This window comes from Malus domestica, chromosome 12, assembly GCF_042453785.1.
Source record: "Malus domestica chromosome 12, GDT2T_hap1".
Lineage (NCBI taxonomy): Eukaryota > Viridiplantae > Streptophyta > Magnoliopsida > Rosales > Rosaceae > Malus > Malus domestica.
The window spans coordinates 20,928,779-20,947,987 of record NC_091672.1 but is presented as its reverse complement, the minus strand read 5'-3'; the positions used below and the strand labels follow the sequence as shown (position 1 = coordinate 20,947,987).

The 19,209-nt window shown below is 37.5% G+C and overlaps 1 protein-coding gene and 2 pseudogenes across 1 annotated transcript; 2 read left to right on the top strand and 1 right to left on the bottom strand.

The window, feature by feature from the left end:
- Window positions 1-3,926: 3,926 nt before the first annotated feature.
- On the top strand, window positions 3,927-4,642 carry LOC139189872 (uncharacterized; annotated as a pseudogene).
- Window positions 4,643-6,675: 2,033 nt separating this feature from the next.
- On the bottom strand, window positions 6,676-7,750 carry LOC139189871 (uncharacterized; annotated as a pseudogene).
- Window positions 7,751-9,218: 1,468 nt separating this feature from the next.
- On the top strand, window positions 9,219-9,707 carry LOC103423505 (uncharacterized). The gene has a single exon (XM_029089850.1). It carries the CDS (start codon window positions 9,219-9,221, stop codon window positions 9,705-9,707), a length of 489 nt encoding a protein of 162 aa, XP_028945683.1.
- The last annotated feature ends 9,502 nt before the right edge of the window (window positions 9,708-19,209 follow it).

Below are 19,209 nucleotides of genomic sequence, written 5' to 3'. Positions count from 1 at the left end.
TTATCTCATTAGTTGTAAATTTGAATTGGCCATTGAAACAGTTTAATGTAAAAAATGAATTTCTTCATGGACATTTGGAGGAGGAAGTGTATAAGGATTTTCCTCCAGGATATGATAATGGATGAAAAACGGGAGTGTGCCGATTGCGGAAGTCTCTTTATGGGCTAAAGCAGTCACCTCATGCATGGTTTGGAAGATTCACTCAGACCATGAGAAAGAATGGTTATTATCAGAGTCATTCTGATCATACTCTATTTGTGAAACGGAGGAACGGTAAAGTAACAGCTTTAATTATTTATGTGGATGATATGATAATAACTGGGGATGATTAAGATGAGATTGTCAAATTACCTTGCGGCCGAGTTCGAGATGAAAAGTTTGGGTGACTTAAAGTATTTTCTAGGAGTTGAGGTTGCTCGTTCGTCCAAATGTATTTTCTTGTCTCAAAGGAAGTATGTTCTTGATTTGTTAAAGGAAACAGGTATGCTTGGGTGTAAATCTGTGGATACGCCTATTATGGAGAAACATCACTTAGAGATTTATTTATATCAAGAACCAGTGGATAAAGGCAGATATCAGAGGCTGGTAGGAAGACTAATTTATTTAGCTCATACCCGCCCAGATATAGCCTATGCAGGGAGTGTGGTGAGTCAATTTATGCACTCACCAAGTGTGGATCATATGACTGCTGTTATGCGTATCTTGACGTATTTAAAGTCGGCCCTAGGGAAATGAATCTTGTATAAAAATTCTAGTCATCTAAAAATTGAGGGGTTCACTGATGCTGATTGGGCAGGTGATGTGACTGATAGGTGTTCTACTTCTGGATATTTTATGTTCGTTGGTGGAAATTTGGTTACTTGGAGAAGCAAGAAACAAAAATGTGGTGTCTAGGTTTTCTGCAGAGGCCGAATTCAGAGGTATGACGCATGGAGTGTGTTAAGTTCTTTGGTTACGTAAGTTGCTTTGGGGCCTTGGTTTCAAACCAAATGAGGCTATAGAGTTGTATTGTGACAATAAGTTGGCATAAGAAATTGCAGAGAATCCAGTAAAACATGACAGAACGAATCATGTGGAGGTTGATCGACATTTCATTAAGGAAAATTCATTATAGCAAATTCATTAGCTGCACTTCGGTATAGTGCAACATCCACTATAGCAAATTCATTAGCTTCTGTTTCTTCCTCACATGCAACTTTTCTTGACTGCATCATCTTTGAGACCAATGACCAGCTTCGTGGCTAGGATTTTGGCCCTGCGATGAAGGACAATAATGATCCAAAAGATGTGAGAGTGATTGCCTTGACATCTCCTAACTTGCTAACAATGGCAACGGTCTCATTGTCCTTGTTGAGGGATGAGCCTTTGAGATTCTTCATCGCCTTTTGGATTGCCTTTTTCACCATCTTCCTAGACCTCAAGTATTTCCTGACCTCACTTGTGAGTGCTCCAGATTCATCTCCTCACCTTCTTATGATCGATTGAAGATCCTGTACTCATTCCTTGGTTTGTGACAGTGCATCCTTGATAGTGCCACAAATATCTAATAGTTTGAGAGAGCCATCTAAAAGTTCATTAGCGCATTTCTCGTTCTGCTCTTATGCCAAGGCTTGTTGGGTGAGGGGCAACTGAAGCAACTTCTCGACGCAATCATGCAAGTCTTGGAGGCTGCCTAGCTTGTGGCTGATTGATGATAATGATGTGGAGATGTCCTAGGAAGACCTCAATCTACACATATGTTCGTCAATTTGAGGGGAAGCTGTTAGATCAAGTGTGGAAAGCCATTTTTTCTTTGTTTGTTGCGAGAAGAGAGAATAGAAGACCTTGAAAGTTTTGGTTAAGGAACAACTGAGATTGATGTGTTCCTTTCCATTTGCATTTGCTTAATATATAGTGTTGGTTGAGGGAAGGGGAAATGGAATCTCATCCGCTTCAGTCACCAGCCATACGCAACATGATTTCGATTTGGATCTATATGATGTTCCCCAGGCAATGTCTAAGCAATGTCTCTCCCAGCACTAGCATACCAGCTCATGAACAGATTCATTTTTCATATTTAATCCAAGAGTATGCTATTAAAATCGAACAATCATTCAATAATTACAAATGAAAATGCATGCCATTGCACGATTAACATTGATCATGTGTCTGCGAATACATTAAGAGCCAAAAACTATGCATCTGCACCATCATTCTCATCAGCTACAAACTATAGTTTTCTGATTAATATATGTGATTACCATATTCATATTCTTTTCATGGTTGCAGGAGAAGGAGCAGGCTAGATCTGCAATATCGATTAATTTATGACAATGCATTGTGCTTGCATATGGTAAAATAATGTTATGTCGCAGACTCGATGAATCGGATTGTCTTCTAAGTAGAAGAAAACCAGAACAATAATCGGAGTCTTCCATGCGAGCATCATTTAAAATTTCGTCCTAATAGATTTGTTATTTTAATTCATTTTCTAATATTCTCCTGGAGATAAGTAGAGATAGGGTTAGGTTTGACATCCATTTGAATTCTCCAGAAAACTTGATGTGGGAAAAATATTGTATCTGGAGCGAATTGTGGAGAAAATCTAAAACGTATATAATACATGTACAAGTGTGAGCCTAAAGAATTATGGATGACCAATCCGGTACTAATCGAATTTTCTAATCTCGTCAACATGTTGAGAAGGAAGCTTTGGTTTTGATCAAATGCCGAAAAAGGTGTTTGTTTAAATCTTCTAGATCATGTATGCAGGACTCCAAAATTTTCAGTTGGTGTTGTCCATTCTCAATAATTTTATCAGATTCTTGGAGACAAACAAATGAGTATGAGACATTTTCAAATTCATTTGCATTTGTATCTTCTTCTTTGCATACTGACCATCTCGTCGACTTTGACTATGTTTTCGAACCTCAGATAAAACAAAAAGTGGATTAGAACACCGTCTGAGTAAATGCTTCCACCTCTTTCAATTGGGATTTTGAGGGATTCTCTGAAATTCAATGTGTATTCAATCAAGATTTTAAGATAGTTTATTAAAATCCTTAGAAATCTGGAGGTATTCAATTAAGATTTTAAAGGAGTTTATAACATTCCATGTGTATTCAATTAGAATTTGATTTTAAAGAATTTGAAAAAGTTATGGAATTTGAGGGAATTTGAGAGATTTCGTAGTGTATTTTAAGTATCCACAAATCTTACCTCTCCCCATGAGATTTTGAGAGAATTGAGTCAAAATTTTACATGGAATCTCACAAATCAGTTAAACTCCGTAATAATTTATGGATTTATAAATCCATTGAAATTTCTCAAATTCTCAGTTAAATAACCCCCCTAATTTATGTGGACGACGAAGAGGCGGTTTCAAAAGTCCTATCAGTCTCCATAACTGCTCATCAAACTGTGAAACCAAAGCGTGTTTTGTAGAGGGAAAGCTATTTGAGCGCGCATGGCCACTTGGTTTCATCGCAACCATTTTTTCTTGTTGAAACGTACAATTCAATCTAGTGATTACCTTCGTTGCATAGTAGGAGACAGGAAGAATCTCTTCCTTATTAGATCTCAGTTATGTCCTTGTTGTGTTTCCCTACAACCAATTCTCCAACCCACCACCCATTTGTTTAATCAGTTCTTCCACATTTTATATTGCAGAGCGATCCACAAAATATGTGGTGGACAAGCATAGCTGGTGATAGGTTGCTGATCTGGTGGTGGGGAGACATCGCATAAACATCGCTCATATAGTTTCAGGATCCAGATCGAAATCATGTTGCTACTCAGTTGGGTCAGCTGTAGATAATACGCCTTGCTCGTCTCCTAAACTTTGTAATATATATTGAGTAGAGCCAAAGGTAAGGAAAGCAAACTCAAAGCCCTAATTGAACGTTAAACTTCAAATTAATAGGCCTTGTCTTTTCCTACATAACAAAATGGCTGCCTACCACACTCACTCAAACAGCTTGCCTTCACGATCACACCTTTTTGTTACAGAATTCAACGAGCAGTTATGTAGATTAAAGGCTTCACCATCATCATCCATAAGCCATAGACTTAGTGGGCTTCAAGATTTGAACGAGTGCGTCAAAAGGTTTCTAGTTTTGCCATACTCTCAATAAGGCTTGGCCCAGGATTGTGGAGACAAATAGATTAATGAACTGCTAGATGCATCTTTGGGGCTCTTGGATGTGTGTGGAATCATTAAGGATGCCTTGTCGCAAACAAAAGAACGTAAACATGAACTTCAGTCGATTATGCATGGAAGATGAGGAGATGACATGAGCTTCATGGCTGAGGATAGGAATACCTTACCTCTGGAAATTAAGACCAGAGACAAAAACAACGAGAATACTCCAGCAGCTGTCAACATGTTAAAAGAATCAGATGTAGTCTCTGTAACTGAGTTTGAATCTTTCTTGTCGTCTAATGCTGGATCGAAATCAAAGTCAAGCCATTGGTTTTCCAAGCTAGTGCAGCCCAAAAGAGTAGCTTGTGAGGAAGTTGCGGATACAAATGAACTCGAGAAAGTTCAATGTTTGCTTGAAGAATTGGAGGCAAAAATTCAAGATATATCGAAGAAGGAATCGAGGGACTATTTATGCATTTAATCAAAACCAGAGTCTCTCTTCTCAACATATTCAACCATTAGGCATGAAAAATATGATGCAGTACAGTAGGATCCAATTTTGTAGAGATTAAACATACTTGTATATGAATTCAGATCCAAAAGCAACACAAAATATAAATGCTCTTTTTCAATTCTTTCTCCATCCTTTTTTTGTAGAGTGATAGCGTTAGTGGGTTAAATAGTTAATTGTTAGAAGGAAGAGAATCGGTGAGGATTGAACCCGCACCAGTTACTCGTCAATTCTTTCTCCATCCTTTCATTACTCCTTACCAGTTACCAACTTACCAACATAAAACAAACCAAAAAAAATAAAAAAATAAATAAAAAATTCACTTCGTGTCCTCTCTCTCCCTCATCTCTCTGCTACATGTCGATCCATCCATTTCTAAAATTTCCCAGGCACTTCTCTCTCTTCCCCTATCTTCCCCATCTCTCTGGTGACCCTCCCATTTCTAAAATTCTCTAGGCATCTCTCTCTCGTCCTCATCTTTTCCCCATCTTCCTCTGCAGTCGACCTACCCCTGATCGCGAGACCACCATCATCCCTGTTCTTTGGTCTTCATCAGGAACGCAAGGCTTGTCAAGTAAGGGCTTGAAGACAACACCTATGGGCAACCATCACCATCGCAAGGGCCGCAAACACTGATACTGTTCTCATCTTTGGAGTTTAAGGCTATTACCGGTATAAAAGTTAGATTCCTGATGAAAACCATTTCCAGGAATCCAAATACCTCCTACTCGAGAATCAAACTCTGGCCATTTCAGGAGTTGAATTCCTGAATTTATGCGGGTCCCATAATTATTTTGATTCCCGATGGTTTGGTAAACACTGGAATGGTTGAGGATATGTGCAATTCCGGTTCCACCATTTCATTCCCCTTTGGTAAACATGCCCTTGGTTCCCCATCACCAGAGAAATAGAAAAACAATTATTATGACAAAGTACATAAAGGATAAAATCATACAATTGGGACGAGAAAAAGAAAGTTACTAGGATTGCAAGCGTGAGAATCTGGAATTAAAGCAATACAAACATAGTAACAGCACAAACTTGTCTAAGAACTATCACTACTATGTATATATGTCAAGGGAAGTGAGCAAACAAGCAAAGTAGGAAGAAGGCCATTAAGCACACAACTTTAGTCATTCACAACAAAAAATTATAGAGAGTACGTATCAAAAGTAGTAAGTACAAAATTGAAATTGATATTAATAATATTGAATATCACAAAACAAGTAAAGTACATATACAAATGAACTTAAAACAATCGATAAAACTCTTATCAGATTGGTTTCAAGGGCGTCGGATTAGGTTAAAGATGCTTCCTTGTAAAGAGTTTCAACCAAAGGGACTAACTTATCTTAAGGTTGGTAAATCGAAACTATGCAAAGGATGGTAGCAGAGCAAATTCTAATTGATCTTAGCGTCTAAGGAGATAATCCTAAAGTTCTAAGGTCTTGGTTTCAAGTGATCTTTTGGTAAGGCAAAGGGGATGAAACAAGTAAAGGCAGAGCTTTTGTTTGAAAGCTTGCAATATGTTTGTTGAATAATTTGAGTGTCCATTGTTCTTCAGCTCCTTCAATGCTTCTTATGTATCTCCTTGAAGCCGACCTAGGTTTACTTTCCAGAAAGTAATGCACCATCAAGAAAGTAATCCAAATTTGAGGCGGTGAATCCAGATTAGCCTAACCACGACCGTGCTTATGAGTTAAGTACTTAAATGTATTTTGAAGATTTTCCAAATAAATATTTCTAAACCATTACCTGTAATTATTATCCTTCGTGAGACAATGTGGAATCCCAAGTGCCCTCAATCATTCATTTTCGTAACTCCTGTGAAATTAATTACCTCTTAGTTAATTCTTTTTATCTTGTAATTGAACAACAAAGTTCTTTTTTGCACTAATTTCGAATGGATATTATGAAAAGAGAACTATTGAAATGAGCAAAAGGAGAAGTGGAAATTTGAGAGGAAGAGTATATCATTTTGTATATTTTGATTGTATATAAGTATGTATGTTTTTCAGGTACAAAATCGTAAAAACCTAAACATCTAGTGATTTAAGATGTTGAGGAGGGAGACTCTTGTTTTGATGAGTTGCCTAAATAGGCACTCAAGTCCTTCGTCCTGATCTTGAATGCATGACTCCAGCTTCTCAAGCTGGCTCTGCGAGTTATCTGCACTTCGGTGTAGTGCATCATCCACTATAGCAAATTCATTGGCTTCTGTTTCTTCCTCACAGGGAACTATTTTTTACTGCATCATCTTTGAGACCAATGACCAGCTTCGTGGCTGGGATTTTGGCCCTGTGATTAAGGACAACAATGATTCAAAAGATGTGAGAGTGATCGCCTCGACATCTCTCAACTTGCTAACAATGGCAATGGTCTTATTGTCCTTGTTGAGGGATGAACCTTTGAGATTCTTCATTGCCTTTTGGATTGCCTTTTTCACCATCTTCCTGGAGCTCAAGTATTTCTTGACCTCACCTGTGAGCGCTCCAAATTCAGCTCATCGCCTTCTTATGATCGATTGAAGATCCTATATGCATTCCTTGGTTTGTGACAGGGCATCCTTGATAGTGCCACATATATCTAATAGTCTGAGAGAGCTATTTAAAAGTTCATTAGCGCATTTCTCGTTCTGCTCTTATGCCAAGGCTTGTTGGGTGAGAGGCAACTGAAGCAACTTCTCCACACTATTATGCAAGTCTTGAAGGTCGCTTAGTTTGTGGTTGATTGATGATGATGATGTGGAGGTGCCCTCGGAAGACCTTAATCTACACAAATGTTCGTCAATTTCTTGAATGATTAGGTGTCGCCTACAGGGGAAGCTGTTAGATCGAGTGTGGAAAGCCATTTCTTCTTTGTTTGTTGTGAGAAGAGAGAATAGAAGACCTTGAAAGTTTTGGTTAATGAACAATTCAGATTGATGTGTTCCTTTCCATCTGCATCTGCTTGATATATAGTGTTGGTTAAGGGAAGGGGAATGGAATCTCATCCACTTCAGTCACCAGCGAGACATAACATGATTTCGATTTGGATCTATATACTGTTCCCCGGGCAATGTCTAAGCAATGTCTCTCGCCACACCAATATACCAATTCATGAGCTGAATCATACTTCATTTAATCTCAGATTACACTATTAAAATTGAACAATAATTGAATAATTACAAATTAAAATACATGCCATTACACGATTAGCATTGACCATGTGTCCACGATTAGCATCTGCACCATCCTTCTTAGCGGCAACAAACTATAATATTCTGATCAATGTATATGATTACAATATTCATCTTATTTTTATGGTTGCAGGAAGAGGAGCAGGCAAGTCTGCAATATCTATTGTTTATGACCATGCATTGTGCTTGCATATTGTAAAATAATGTTATGTCGCAGACTCGATGAATCGGAGTGTTCCCTAAGCAGAACGAAAACCAGCATAATAATCAGAGTCTGCCATGCGATCATCGATTGTATTCTACGGATGATTAATAAATCTCTGGTGTGCATTCTTTTGTTTGGATCAAGGTATCCTCGGCTATGCCATGTCTTAGTTATCCAAACCTTTAAGGCCATTTGGTTTCTGGCTTATTTATGTGGATGACAAAAAGGCGGTTTCAAAAGTCTTATCAGTCTGCACAACTGCTCATCAAACTGTGAAACCAAAGCGTGGTTTGTAGAGGGAAAGTTATTTGAGCGCGCATGGCAACTCAGTTTCATCGCAGCCATTTTTTTCTATTTGGAGAAGAGAAGGCTTTGCAGTTGAATGTACAATTCAGTCTAGCTAGTGATTTACATTCATTGCGTGGCATCTGCTTAATAATTAATATATACAACATGATGATGACTGACTACTCAAATATCATAGTAGGAGACATGAAGAATCTCTTCCTTATTATATCTCAGTTATGTCCTTGCTGTGTTTCCCTACAACCAATTCTCCAACTCACCACCCATTTGTTTAATATGTTCTTCCACATTTTATATTGCAGAGTGATCCACAAGATATGCGATGGACAAGTATAATTGGTGATAGGTTGTCGATCTCGTGGTAGGGAGACATTGATAAACATCACTCATATAGTTTTAGGATCCAAATCGAAATCACATTGCTACTTAGTTGGGTCAGCTGTGGGTAGGACGTGTTGCTCATCTCCTAAAGTTTGTAATATATATTGAGCAGATGCCGAAGGTAAGGAAAGCAAACTGAAGCCCCATTTGAACTAAACTTTCAAAGTAAAAGGCCTTGTTTTTCCAACCTAACAAAATGGCTGCCCACCACACTCGCTCAAACAGCTTGCCTTCACGATCACACCCTTTCATTCTAGAATTCGATGAGCAGTTATGAGGATTAAAGGCTTCACCATCATCATCCATAAGCCACAGACTCAATGGGTTTCAAGATTTGCTCGAGTGCGTCGAAAGGTTTCTTCTTTTGCCACTCTCTCAACAAGCCTTGGCCCAAGAGTGTGGAGACAAATGGATTAATGAACTGCTAGATGGATCTTTGAGGCTCTTGGCTGAGTGTGGAATCATTAAGGATGCCTTGTCGCAAACAAAAGAACGAACACATGAACTTGAGTCGATTATGCGCAGAAGACGAGGAGATGACTTGAGCTTCATGACCTCTAGAAAGGATGTCAAGAAGGCGATGAACAAGGCCTTGAAGGTCAAGGAAAGCAGGTCCACAGACAAAAACAACGAGATTACTCCAGCAGCGGTCAACATGTTGAAAGAATCAAATGCAGTCTCCATAGCTGTGTTTGAAACCTTGTTGTCATTTATTGCTGTATCGAAATCAAAGTCCAACCATTGGTTCTCCAAGTTGGTGCAGCCCAAAAGAGTAGCTTGCGAGGAAGTTGAGGATACAAATGAACTTGAGAAGGTGGATGTTGCATTGAACTCTCTTATTAGTGACAAGTCAAGGAAATTTGATTACACAATCGAACTCGAGAATGTTCAATGTTTTCTCCAAGAATTGGAGGCAAAAATTCAAGATATCGAAGAAGGAATCGAGGGACTATTTAGGCGTTTAATCAAAGCCAGAGTCGCTCTTCTCAACATATTCAACCATTAGGCATGAAAAATATCATGCAGTTCAGTAGGATTCAATTTTGTACAGATTAGACAAACATACTTGTATATGAATTTAGATCCAAAAGCAATATACTTCTTTTAACACAAAATACATCTACTCTTTGTAAATTCTTTCTCCATTCTTTTTGTGTGTAGCAATAGCGTTAGTGGGTTAAATAATTAGTTGTTAGAGAGAGAAGAATCGGTGGGGATCTAACCCACACCAGTTAGTCGTCAATTCTTTCTCCATCCTTTTGTTAGTTTTCAGTGTACTCATTGTTCATGTTTGTTAAAATTGCATAAATAAACTACAATAAAAAGTAATCAAAACCCCATAAAAATAATACAAAACAAAATAAACATTGCAGTAATTTCAAAGTTTAAAGCACGAATGTTGAAGGTATATAAATTGCTGGTTGGTGGAAATTGTATAAAATTTCTGCAAGTTGTTGATCAAATTCATTGTAAAATCTCACATAAATGGTGATGACGTATAACATTTTCTATTAACTTTGAGCACAATACATAGTTAATAGCTGATCTATTATGTCACCTAGTCTAATCGCCCTCCCATTTCATTGTATATATACTTAAGAAGACACTAAAGAAGAAGTGTCGCCTTTTCGTGGATACATAAGGTGTCAATACATTCGTGCCCTTTGTTTATTTTATCACCATTGTTAATGAAACGTACATTTAACACGGTTTGCCTTCGTAGTAGCTCAGAAAAATTCTACGAAAAAGTAGTAAAGTTCTTAATAAATTTGAGAGTTTTAACGAAACAATCCTGATACTATTCATTTTTAACGAAAAATCATATTTTTATCTTTTTCTGATATTATTCACTACTTTTTTATTTGTCATTTTTATTAAAACTAAAACTTTTTTGGACTTTTTGTTAGTTTTCCTAATAGATTTACAAAAGGTCCTACAAAATAAGCATTGAACAGAAAAAAACAGTTTTGTAATTCAAACCACCACAAAATTACTAAAGAATCAATGTAATGTGGTGTTGGAAAATTTAATAACAATATTATTATATTAAATTTATTAATTGAATGGAAATTAGAAGTGGAGTCTTTTGGTAGAAAGATATGTCTACTTAAATGAAGTGTTGCAACTTTTGACTTTTCATGAATATTCACATGCTTTCCAAAGAGGTACATTCTATAAATAGGAAGCCCCCTATAATCATTTAAGAACTTTTATTAAATATTAGAGAGTCTGATTGAGTTCATATGAGAGAGTTTTCAACACAATCGTGGTTCATGGAGCCTTGTGGTTTGGAGTGCTACTATTACAAAGACGTGGTCGTTGTATCTTGGAAGACATGCACCGATCAACCATGAGCACCGTAGTAGGGCGTAAACTTGTTTTAAGGACAAATTGTCTAACACTTGCCTCGACCGTATTTTCAGGTTTTTCTAATCCATTATGTCATGTTCGTTTAACATTAGTTACTTATGTGCATGCATTACTTTGATATATAATTGCATGAATTATTTCTTGTTTTTCCATATGATTTAATATAGCAATTAGACCGTATTTTTCCAACAATCTTAAGACAAGTTTACAATTTGATTGTTATGTTTGTTTGAGAATTAAATGATGCATGATATAATAAGGCTTGGTCCTAGAGGCATAATTTCTTCTTGTTTAATTTTGTGAGAGAATGGTATGGTATCTAATCTTTGCAAAAAAACTATGATTTTGTTTCCATATAGTCATGTCAAATTTATTTGGTTTGGTTGCTACATTAATTGGTGCATGATTCGGCTGTAGACAATATTTTCCGATCACATATTATTTCGAAGAACGACAATTATGTGTTAATTCTTGTGTTTGATATATTTGTTTGTTGAACTCAAATCTATATGTTCATATTAAATTGGACATGTCTTTTCTCACTTGGTGCATGGCGGCACGACCGTTTTCATATTAAATTATGAGTTACAAAATGCAAACTTTAAAAATTTGATCATTTTATTGTGATTAAATTCGTACTCTGTATAGGAATCTTATCAATTGGAAATCTGGGTATTAAAATCCAGTACATTCTTCTATACAAGTCTCACCATTTGACAACGGGACCTCTTGATTACAAGTGGAGGGATGAACAAATTCTGGTTCAAGAATGGATGAACCATTTTGACACAGCAAAATTGGTTTGCAGAATCTGGAAATATTGTATTTTTCAAATAAAAGAGTTTGGCATTTAAATCAAAGACCAAAGATTGTCTGAGGGGATGCAATTGTTAGACTTGCATACGTCAAAATCTGAGTGACTCTTAATGAAGAGTCGTGACTCAAAACACAAGTGGTGGTTAGCGAAAGGATGCAACCATTTGACAATTCCATATACATGTTCCCATAGGAATTTGGGAAAAATTATGTGTGCGTTAGTGCGAAGTTTCGGAATAAAAGCATATTTACGGGGGACGGTGGTGTCTCGACATGCTGATGCAAATTCATGTACTGTAAGAATTGCTAGGATTGGTATGCTATCAAACTTCACTTATTCATTCTTCTAACGTAGTGCAAATAGTGAAATAATACAAAACGTTGAAGAATTGCATCAAGCTTTTCTCCACAATAGTGTGGTGGTTTAATCTTGTATCTTTTCATATATTTTAAAAGGTTATATGGACATGATTCATTCATGTGTACAGTCGTCCAAATTTAAAAGAAGTGAGCTATATTGTGGACACTAAAAGTATTTGAGTAAGTGTAGAAAGGCATTTGTCCTTTTTAGGACTAACCTGTATTAAATACACTACAAATGTATTTGAAATGTGTTTACAAGGCATTATCCATGAGAACTTGGAGAGTTCAAAGTGCTAAGAAACATGAAGGTGCCTCTTGTTGTGCTAGGATAGCACCAAACCCGTTGGAACCAACTCAAGCTAACCCACAGGAAATTTATCAAATGAAAATGCAAGAACAAAATATAAAAGACACCAAGATTTTAACGAGGTTCCTCAACAGTCAGTGTAACTGGAGTACGTCCTCGGAGCAGTAGGAGCTCACCCAATAATCCACTATCAACCAAATGGGAGTTTACAAAGTGTTGGCAATCTCACAACCCAAATAACCCAATACACCCAATAGCTCTCACACACCACAGAAACAAATAGAGAAAGAAATATAAGGTATAATTTCTTCTCTACACATATAGCTCAAAGCTATTACACAACAATAACTATGATGGATGATTGCTAATAAAAAAGAAGAGCACATTCTTCTTCTTTTCAACAAAGGGTTGTTGCACCCTTTCTAATTTTCTGATGCTCTGCAGCTTGCACTCATTTTCTCTGCAGCTCTCTTCTCTCTTCTGCTCAAAACTGAAATTGAGCTCTCCTTTTCTTCTCTATCTACCGAAACAAAACAATGACTTATTATTTAAACCAAGCCATCACTTTCGGCTAATAAAAAACCACAAAAGAAGAAAAAACATCATCATGATGCCTCCTCATCATGATGTCTTTATAATTTTATAACCAAAAGTTTTTTCTTTTCCTTTTTTTAATAGCCGAAAGTAATTGTTGTTTGGCCATAATTTAACAATCTCCACCTTGGCCAAATTTCGAAAACACCATGATAAGCCAACCAACACAATCAACACAAAAAAATCACTCCCAAACACTAGTACGAGAACAACTCATACCGAGCCAAATGCTCCAAAACTCCTACTGCTCAACGCCTTCTTTATATAGGCATAATGTGAGCCAAGTTCAAACAATGAACAAACTTGGCTACACCAACAACCTTAGTCAACATATCAGCGGGGTTGTCTTTAGTTGGAATCTTCTGGAGAATGATTTCCCCTTCACCAACAATTTCACGAACAAAGTGATAACGCACATCTATGTGCTTGGTCCTCGCATGATGAACCTGATACTTAGCCAAATAAATGGCACTCTGACTATCACAATGTACCTCCACCTGCTTCTGATCAACCCCCAAATCTGTAATCAGCCCATGTATCCAAATGGCCTCCTTTATAGCTTCAGCAACTGCCATATATTCAGCCTCTGTAGTAGACAAGGCAACAGACGACTGCAAAATAGACCTCCAACAAACTGGCCCTTTAGCCATAGTAAACACATAGCCTGTAGTAGACTTCCTTCCATCCAGATCACCTGCATAATCTGAATCAACATAACCAACTGCAAAATGACCAATACCAGAGTCATCTCTCTCAAAGCATAAACCAACATCTCGAGTACCATGGAGATATCTCAATATCCACTTAGCTGCTTGCCAGTGCTCTTTACCTGGATTATGCATATATCGACTCACCATGCCAACTGCATGAGCAATATCCGGTCTAGAGCATACCATTGCATACATCAAACTACCAACCAAATTTGCATATGGTATATTTTTCATTTGCAGCTTCTCTTTATCATTTTTAGGACATTGTAGAGAACTTAATTTAAAATGAGGAGCCAAAGGGGTACTAACCGGTTTGGTTGAATCATGAACTCCAAACTTCCGAATCAATTTCTCAAGGTATTGTCTTTGATTCAAACTAACCAAACCCTTCTCTCTATCTCTAGTGATCTCCATGCCAAGGATCTTCTTCGCTTCACCAAGATCCTTCATCTCAAACTCATTCTTCATTTGCTTCTTCAATTTTTCAATCTCTTCAACATTCTTTGAGGCAATCAACATATCATCAACATATATCAACAAATAAATGAAAGACCCATCTTGCAACTTCTTGAAGTACACACAATGATCATATTGACTTCTAGAATAATTTTGGCCTCTCATAAATTTATCAAACCTCAAATACCATTGCCTTGGAGATTGCTTCAAGCCATAAAGTGATTTCTTCAATTTGCAAAACAAATTTTCCTTCCCTTTCACTATATACCCATCCGGTTGACACATATAAATCTCTTCATTCAAATCACCATGTAGGAAAGCCGTCTTCACATCAAGTTGCACAAGCTCAAGATCATACTGTGCAACAAGAGCTAACATAATGCGAATTGAGGAGTGCTTCACAACCGGAGAAAAGATTTCATTGTAGTCAATGCCCTCCTTTTGTGCATACCCTTTAGCAACTAATCTTGCTTTGAATCTCACATTGCTTTTCTCATCAGCATCTTCCTTCTTGGCATACACCCATTTGCAACCGATAGCTTTCTTGCCCTTAGGCAATTTAGCTAACTCCCAAGTCTTGTTCTTCAAGAGAGAATTCATCTCATCACCCATGGCATTGCACCACCTCTTCTTCTCCTCACTCTCAATGGCTTCTTCGAAATTAGATGGAATATCATCAGTGATAATAGGAAGAGCAAAACAAACATAGTCACTATACCGAGCTGGCTTGGTAATTTGTCTCTTTCCTCTGTTTTTGGCAATAGACTCTTGAGGTGAAACTTGCTCTTCAACTTGAATAGAATCTTCAAGTTCAACTTCTTCAACATCCTCATGGTCTCCCACTTCTTCACTTGTAGTGGCTTCGACATCAGCGGAAATAGGATTTGAAGTACCAGATGCAACTTTCTCAAGCTCCACCTGTTGGACATCTTTCACATTCTTCTCAGAGACTTTGTACATACTTTCTTCATCAAATGTCACATCTCTACTAATTACCAGTTTCTTCATCTCTGGACACCACAACCTGTAACCTTTGACACCACTACTAAAACCAAGAAAGATAGCCTTTTTGGCTCTAGGATCAAGTTTATTTTCAGTTACATGAAAATAAGCAGGTGAACCAAAAATACGAATATGATCATAATCAGAAGAAGGTTTTCCAGTCCATACCTCCATTGGTGTCTTACCCTGAATAGCAGCTGAAGGTAACCGGTTGATGATGTGACATGCATAATTAACTGCTTCTGCCCAAAATGACTTGCTTAAACCCGACTGGGACAACATACATCTAACCTTCTCAAGCAAGGTTCGATTCAATCTTTCTGCAACTCCATTTTGTTGTGGAGTTCCCCGAACACTGAAATGTCTCACAATTCCTTCCTCTTTGCAAACTTTAAAGAAAGGATCGGATGTGTATTCACCACCATTATTCGATCTCAAAATCTTAATCTTTCTCCCAGTCTGGTTCTCAACCATTTTCTTCCAACCCAAGAAAATGCTCAACACCTCACTCTTGTGCTTCTGTAGACCCAAGACCTTCTTGAATAATCATCAACAAAGGTCACGAACCAATGTCTACCACTCAAAGAGGGAGTCTTTGTAGGACCCCAAACATCTGAATGCACATAATCAAGAATGCCCTTCGTCTGATGTACAGCAGTACCAAACTTCACTCTAGTTTGCTTCCCCAAGACACAATGCTCGCAGAAATCAAGCTTACAAGTCGTGGCACCTTTTAGAAGACCTTGTTTCACAAGCCCTTGTAGAGCTTTCTCACCGGCATGGCCTAATCTCATATGCCACAATCTAGTAGTATCTGAATCAGATGTGCCCATATTTTCAGAGACTACATATGCTTCACCTGTCACAGTGCTTCCCTGCAATAAATACAAATGGCCACATCTAGGAGCTTTCATCACAACAAGTGCACCATAAGTAACTTTCAATGTATGTCCATCTGAATGAAACCTGAAGCCCTTGGATTCCAGAGTACCCAAAGAAATAAGATTTTTCTTCAAATTCGGTACATACCGAACACCTGTCAACTCTTTAACCATGCCATCATGCAACTTCAAACGAACTGTACCAATCCCTTTTGTTGTGCAAGGATTATCATCTCCCATGAACACAACGCCACCATCAAACTCTTTCAAGCTTGAAAACCAATCCTTGTGAGGAGTCATATGATGAGTACAACCCGTATCCAACACCCACTTAGTAGCACAATCAAATAATGAGGAAGTGGTTAAAGCAAAATCAGAAAAATCTGTTTCAACCTCAGCAACATTAGCTTCAGAACTTTCTTTGCCTTTGGTCTTCAATTTAGGACAATCTTTCTTCCAATGACCCTTATTATGACAAAATGCACATTCATCCCTTTCCAAAGGTTTTCTACCTTTAGAGTTTCCTCTAGGTCGAGACTGTGATTTTTTCCTGCTAGAAGATGACCTCCTCTCCGATGATCTACCTCTAACAAATAAAGCTTCAGAGGTACTATCATGATTTTTATCTCTATGCCTCATTTCATAATTCATCAAGGCATTTGACACATCTTCAAATTTCACAGTTTCTTTACCATGCATAATAGTGGTAACAAAATGCTCATAAGAATCCGGCAAGGAATTCAACAATATTAAGGCCTTATCTTCATCCTTAATATCCTCATCTAAATTTAACAAGTCGTCAATCAACTTATTAAAAGCATCAAGGTGTCTAATCATTTTTGTACCTTCTTTGTATTGGAAGCGGTAGAGTTTTTTCTTCAAGTGTAGCCGGTTCTCTGCACTCTTCGTCATATACTTGTCTTCCAATTTTTGCCACAACACACTTGCTACCGTCTCCCGCATCACAAAATACTTCTGAGTTTTTGCAAGGCACAACTGAATTGAAGAGCAAGCCCACAAATTTAATTTCTCCCATTCTGACTTCGACATGGCTTCTGGCTTCTCTCCCAAAGCGGCAAGTAGATCTTGTTGAGCCAACACATCTTTGACCTCACATTGCCACATCCCGAAGTTGTTTGTGCCATCAAACTTTTCCACTTCGAACTTTGCATTTTGCACCGTAGTTCTTGCAAACCCGGAGGTGCTTCCAAAAGGATTCTCATCTTGCCCGTCTGACATCTTTTGGCAACTAGACAGTACCCAAGAGCAACCAGTGCTCTGATACCAATTGTTGTGCTAGGATAGCACCAAACCCGTTGGAACCAACTCAAGCTAACCCACAGGAAATTTATCAAATGAAAATGCAAGAACAAAATATAAAAGACACCAAGATTTTAACGAGGTTCCTCAACAGTCAATGTAACTGGAGTACGTCCTCGGAGCAGTAGGAGCTCACCCAATAATCCACTATCAACCAAATGGGAGTTTACAAAGTGTTGGCAATCTCACAACCCAAATAACCCAATACACCCAATAGCTCTCACACACCACAAAAACAAATAGAGAAAGAAATATAAGGTATAATTTCTTCTCTACACATATAGCTCAAAGCTATTACAACAATAACTATGATGGATGATTGCTAATAAAAAAGAAGAGCACATTCTTCTTCTTTTCAACAAAGGGTTGTTGCACCCTTTCTAATTTTCTGATGCTCTGCAGCTTGCACTCATTTTCTCTGCAGCTCTCTTCTCTCTTCTGCTCAAAACTGAAATTGAGCTCTCCTTTTCTTCTCTATCTACCGAAACAAAACAATGACTTATTATTTAAACCAAGCCATCACTTTCGGCTAATAAAAAAACCACAAAAGAAGAAAAAACATCATCATGATGCCTCCTCATCATGATGTCTTTATAATTTTATAACCAAAAGTTTTTTCTTTTCCTTTTTTTAATAGCCGAAAGTAATTGTTGTTTGGCCATAATTTAACACCTCTAAAATAAAGTGAAAAGTTCTCCTAATTAGAAGGGCTGGTAGGCTAAAAGGCTTGGCAAGTGAAGATAGACGAATAACTTATCTTTCACATATCCTTACTTCTTAAAGTATGAAAGTGAATTATTAATAGCATTAAAGCAATGTGTGTGAATTGTGGGGGAGTGACTTAGCTAATTTTGAGAATGAAAGATAATTAAAAAGAATGTTTTACGCTTATAATTGAAGTTTTAAGGTATTGAAAGGTTGGAGATCTTCTAGCAAATACCTTAAATGTGGGGGAATGTACCTGAGTATTAGCAAATTACTTTGTAAGTCCTAATGTATGTTTTGAAGACTTAACATTGAAAAAGAACTACTCTCGAAGGAAATATTTTTCATGCATGGATATAAAGTTTGTGATAACCATATAATATGAGTAGTCAACCTAGTGGTACCAATTTTTAAAGGTTTGAGTAGAGAGTAAGTTGTATCATCAAGGGGAATGGTTTAAATAAAGCCTACGTCTTAAGAATCGTCATAATGGCAACCCAACCAAGCTGACTAGAGATCCCAAGATCTAGGTTCAAAGGGAGATAATTAATCTCCCACCCATGTCCTATGATGGAACAGTGCTATCTGCAGCGTATTTAGGATAAGCTTTGCTTTTAATGATTCATATACTTGGAAATAACAAGTGGGGCAGTGCAAGATTCTTAATGGGAAGTCACCTATCTTGAGTGAGGAATGAGGCCGTTCATGTGAGAATTTTTTTGAAGGGCTTAGTTCTCTAAAAGCACTCATGAGAAACCAAGAATTGTTTAGGACCAAAATGAACACAACCGAGCAACCACATGGTGTCTGGAAGGGTATTGTGTGATTACTATTGTCTTGATTTACACAAACAGCTGAGTAGTTCAAGATATCGCGCTCACTGATTAGCCAAGTAAATCTAATAGTAATTCACTACAGAAGGTTCAAAGCCAAAAATCACCTATCTCGATGCGGTACTTTTCCTATTGAATTATCTCTCTAGTG

Excerpts from the sequence above, each read along its gene's own strand:
- LOC103423505 (XM_029089850.1), top strand. The coding sequence starts at position 9,219 with ATGCGCAGAAGACGAGGAGATGACTTGAGCTTCATGACCTCTAGAAAG.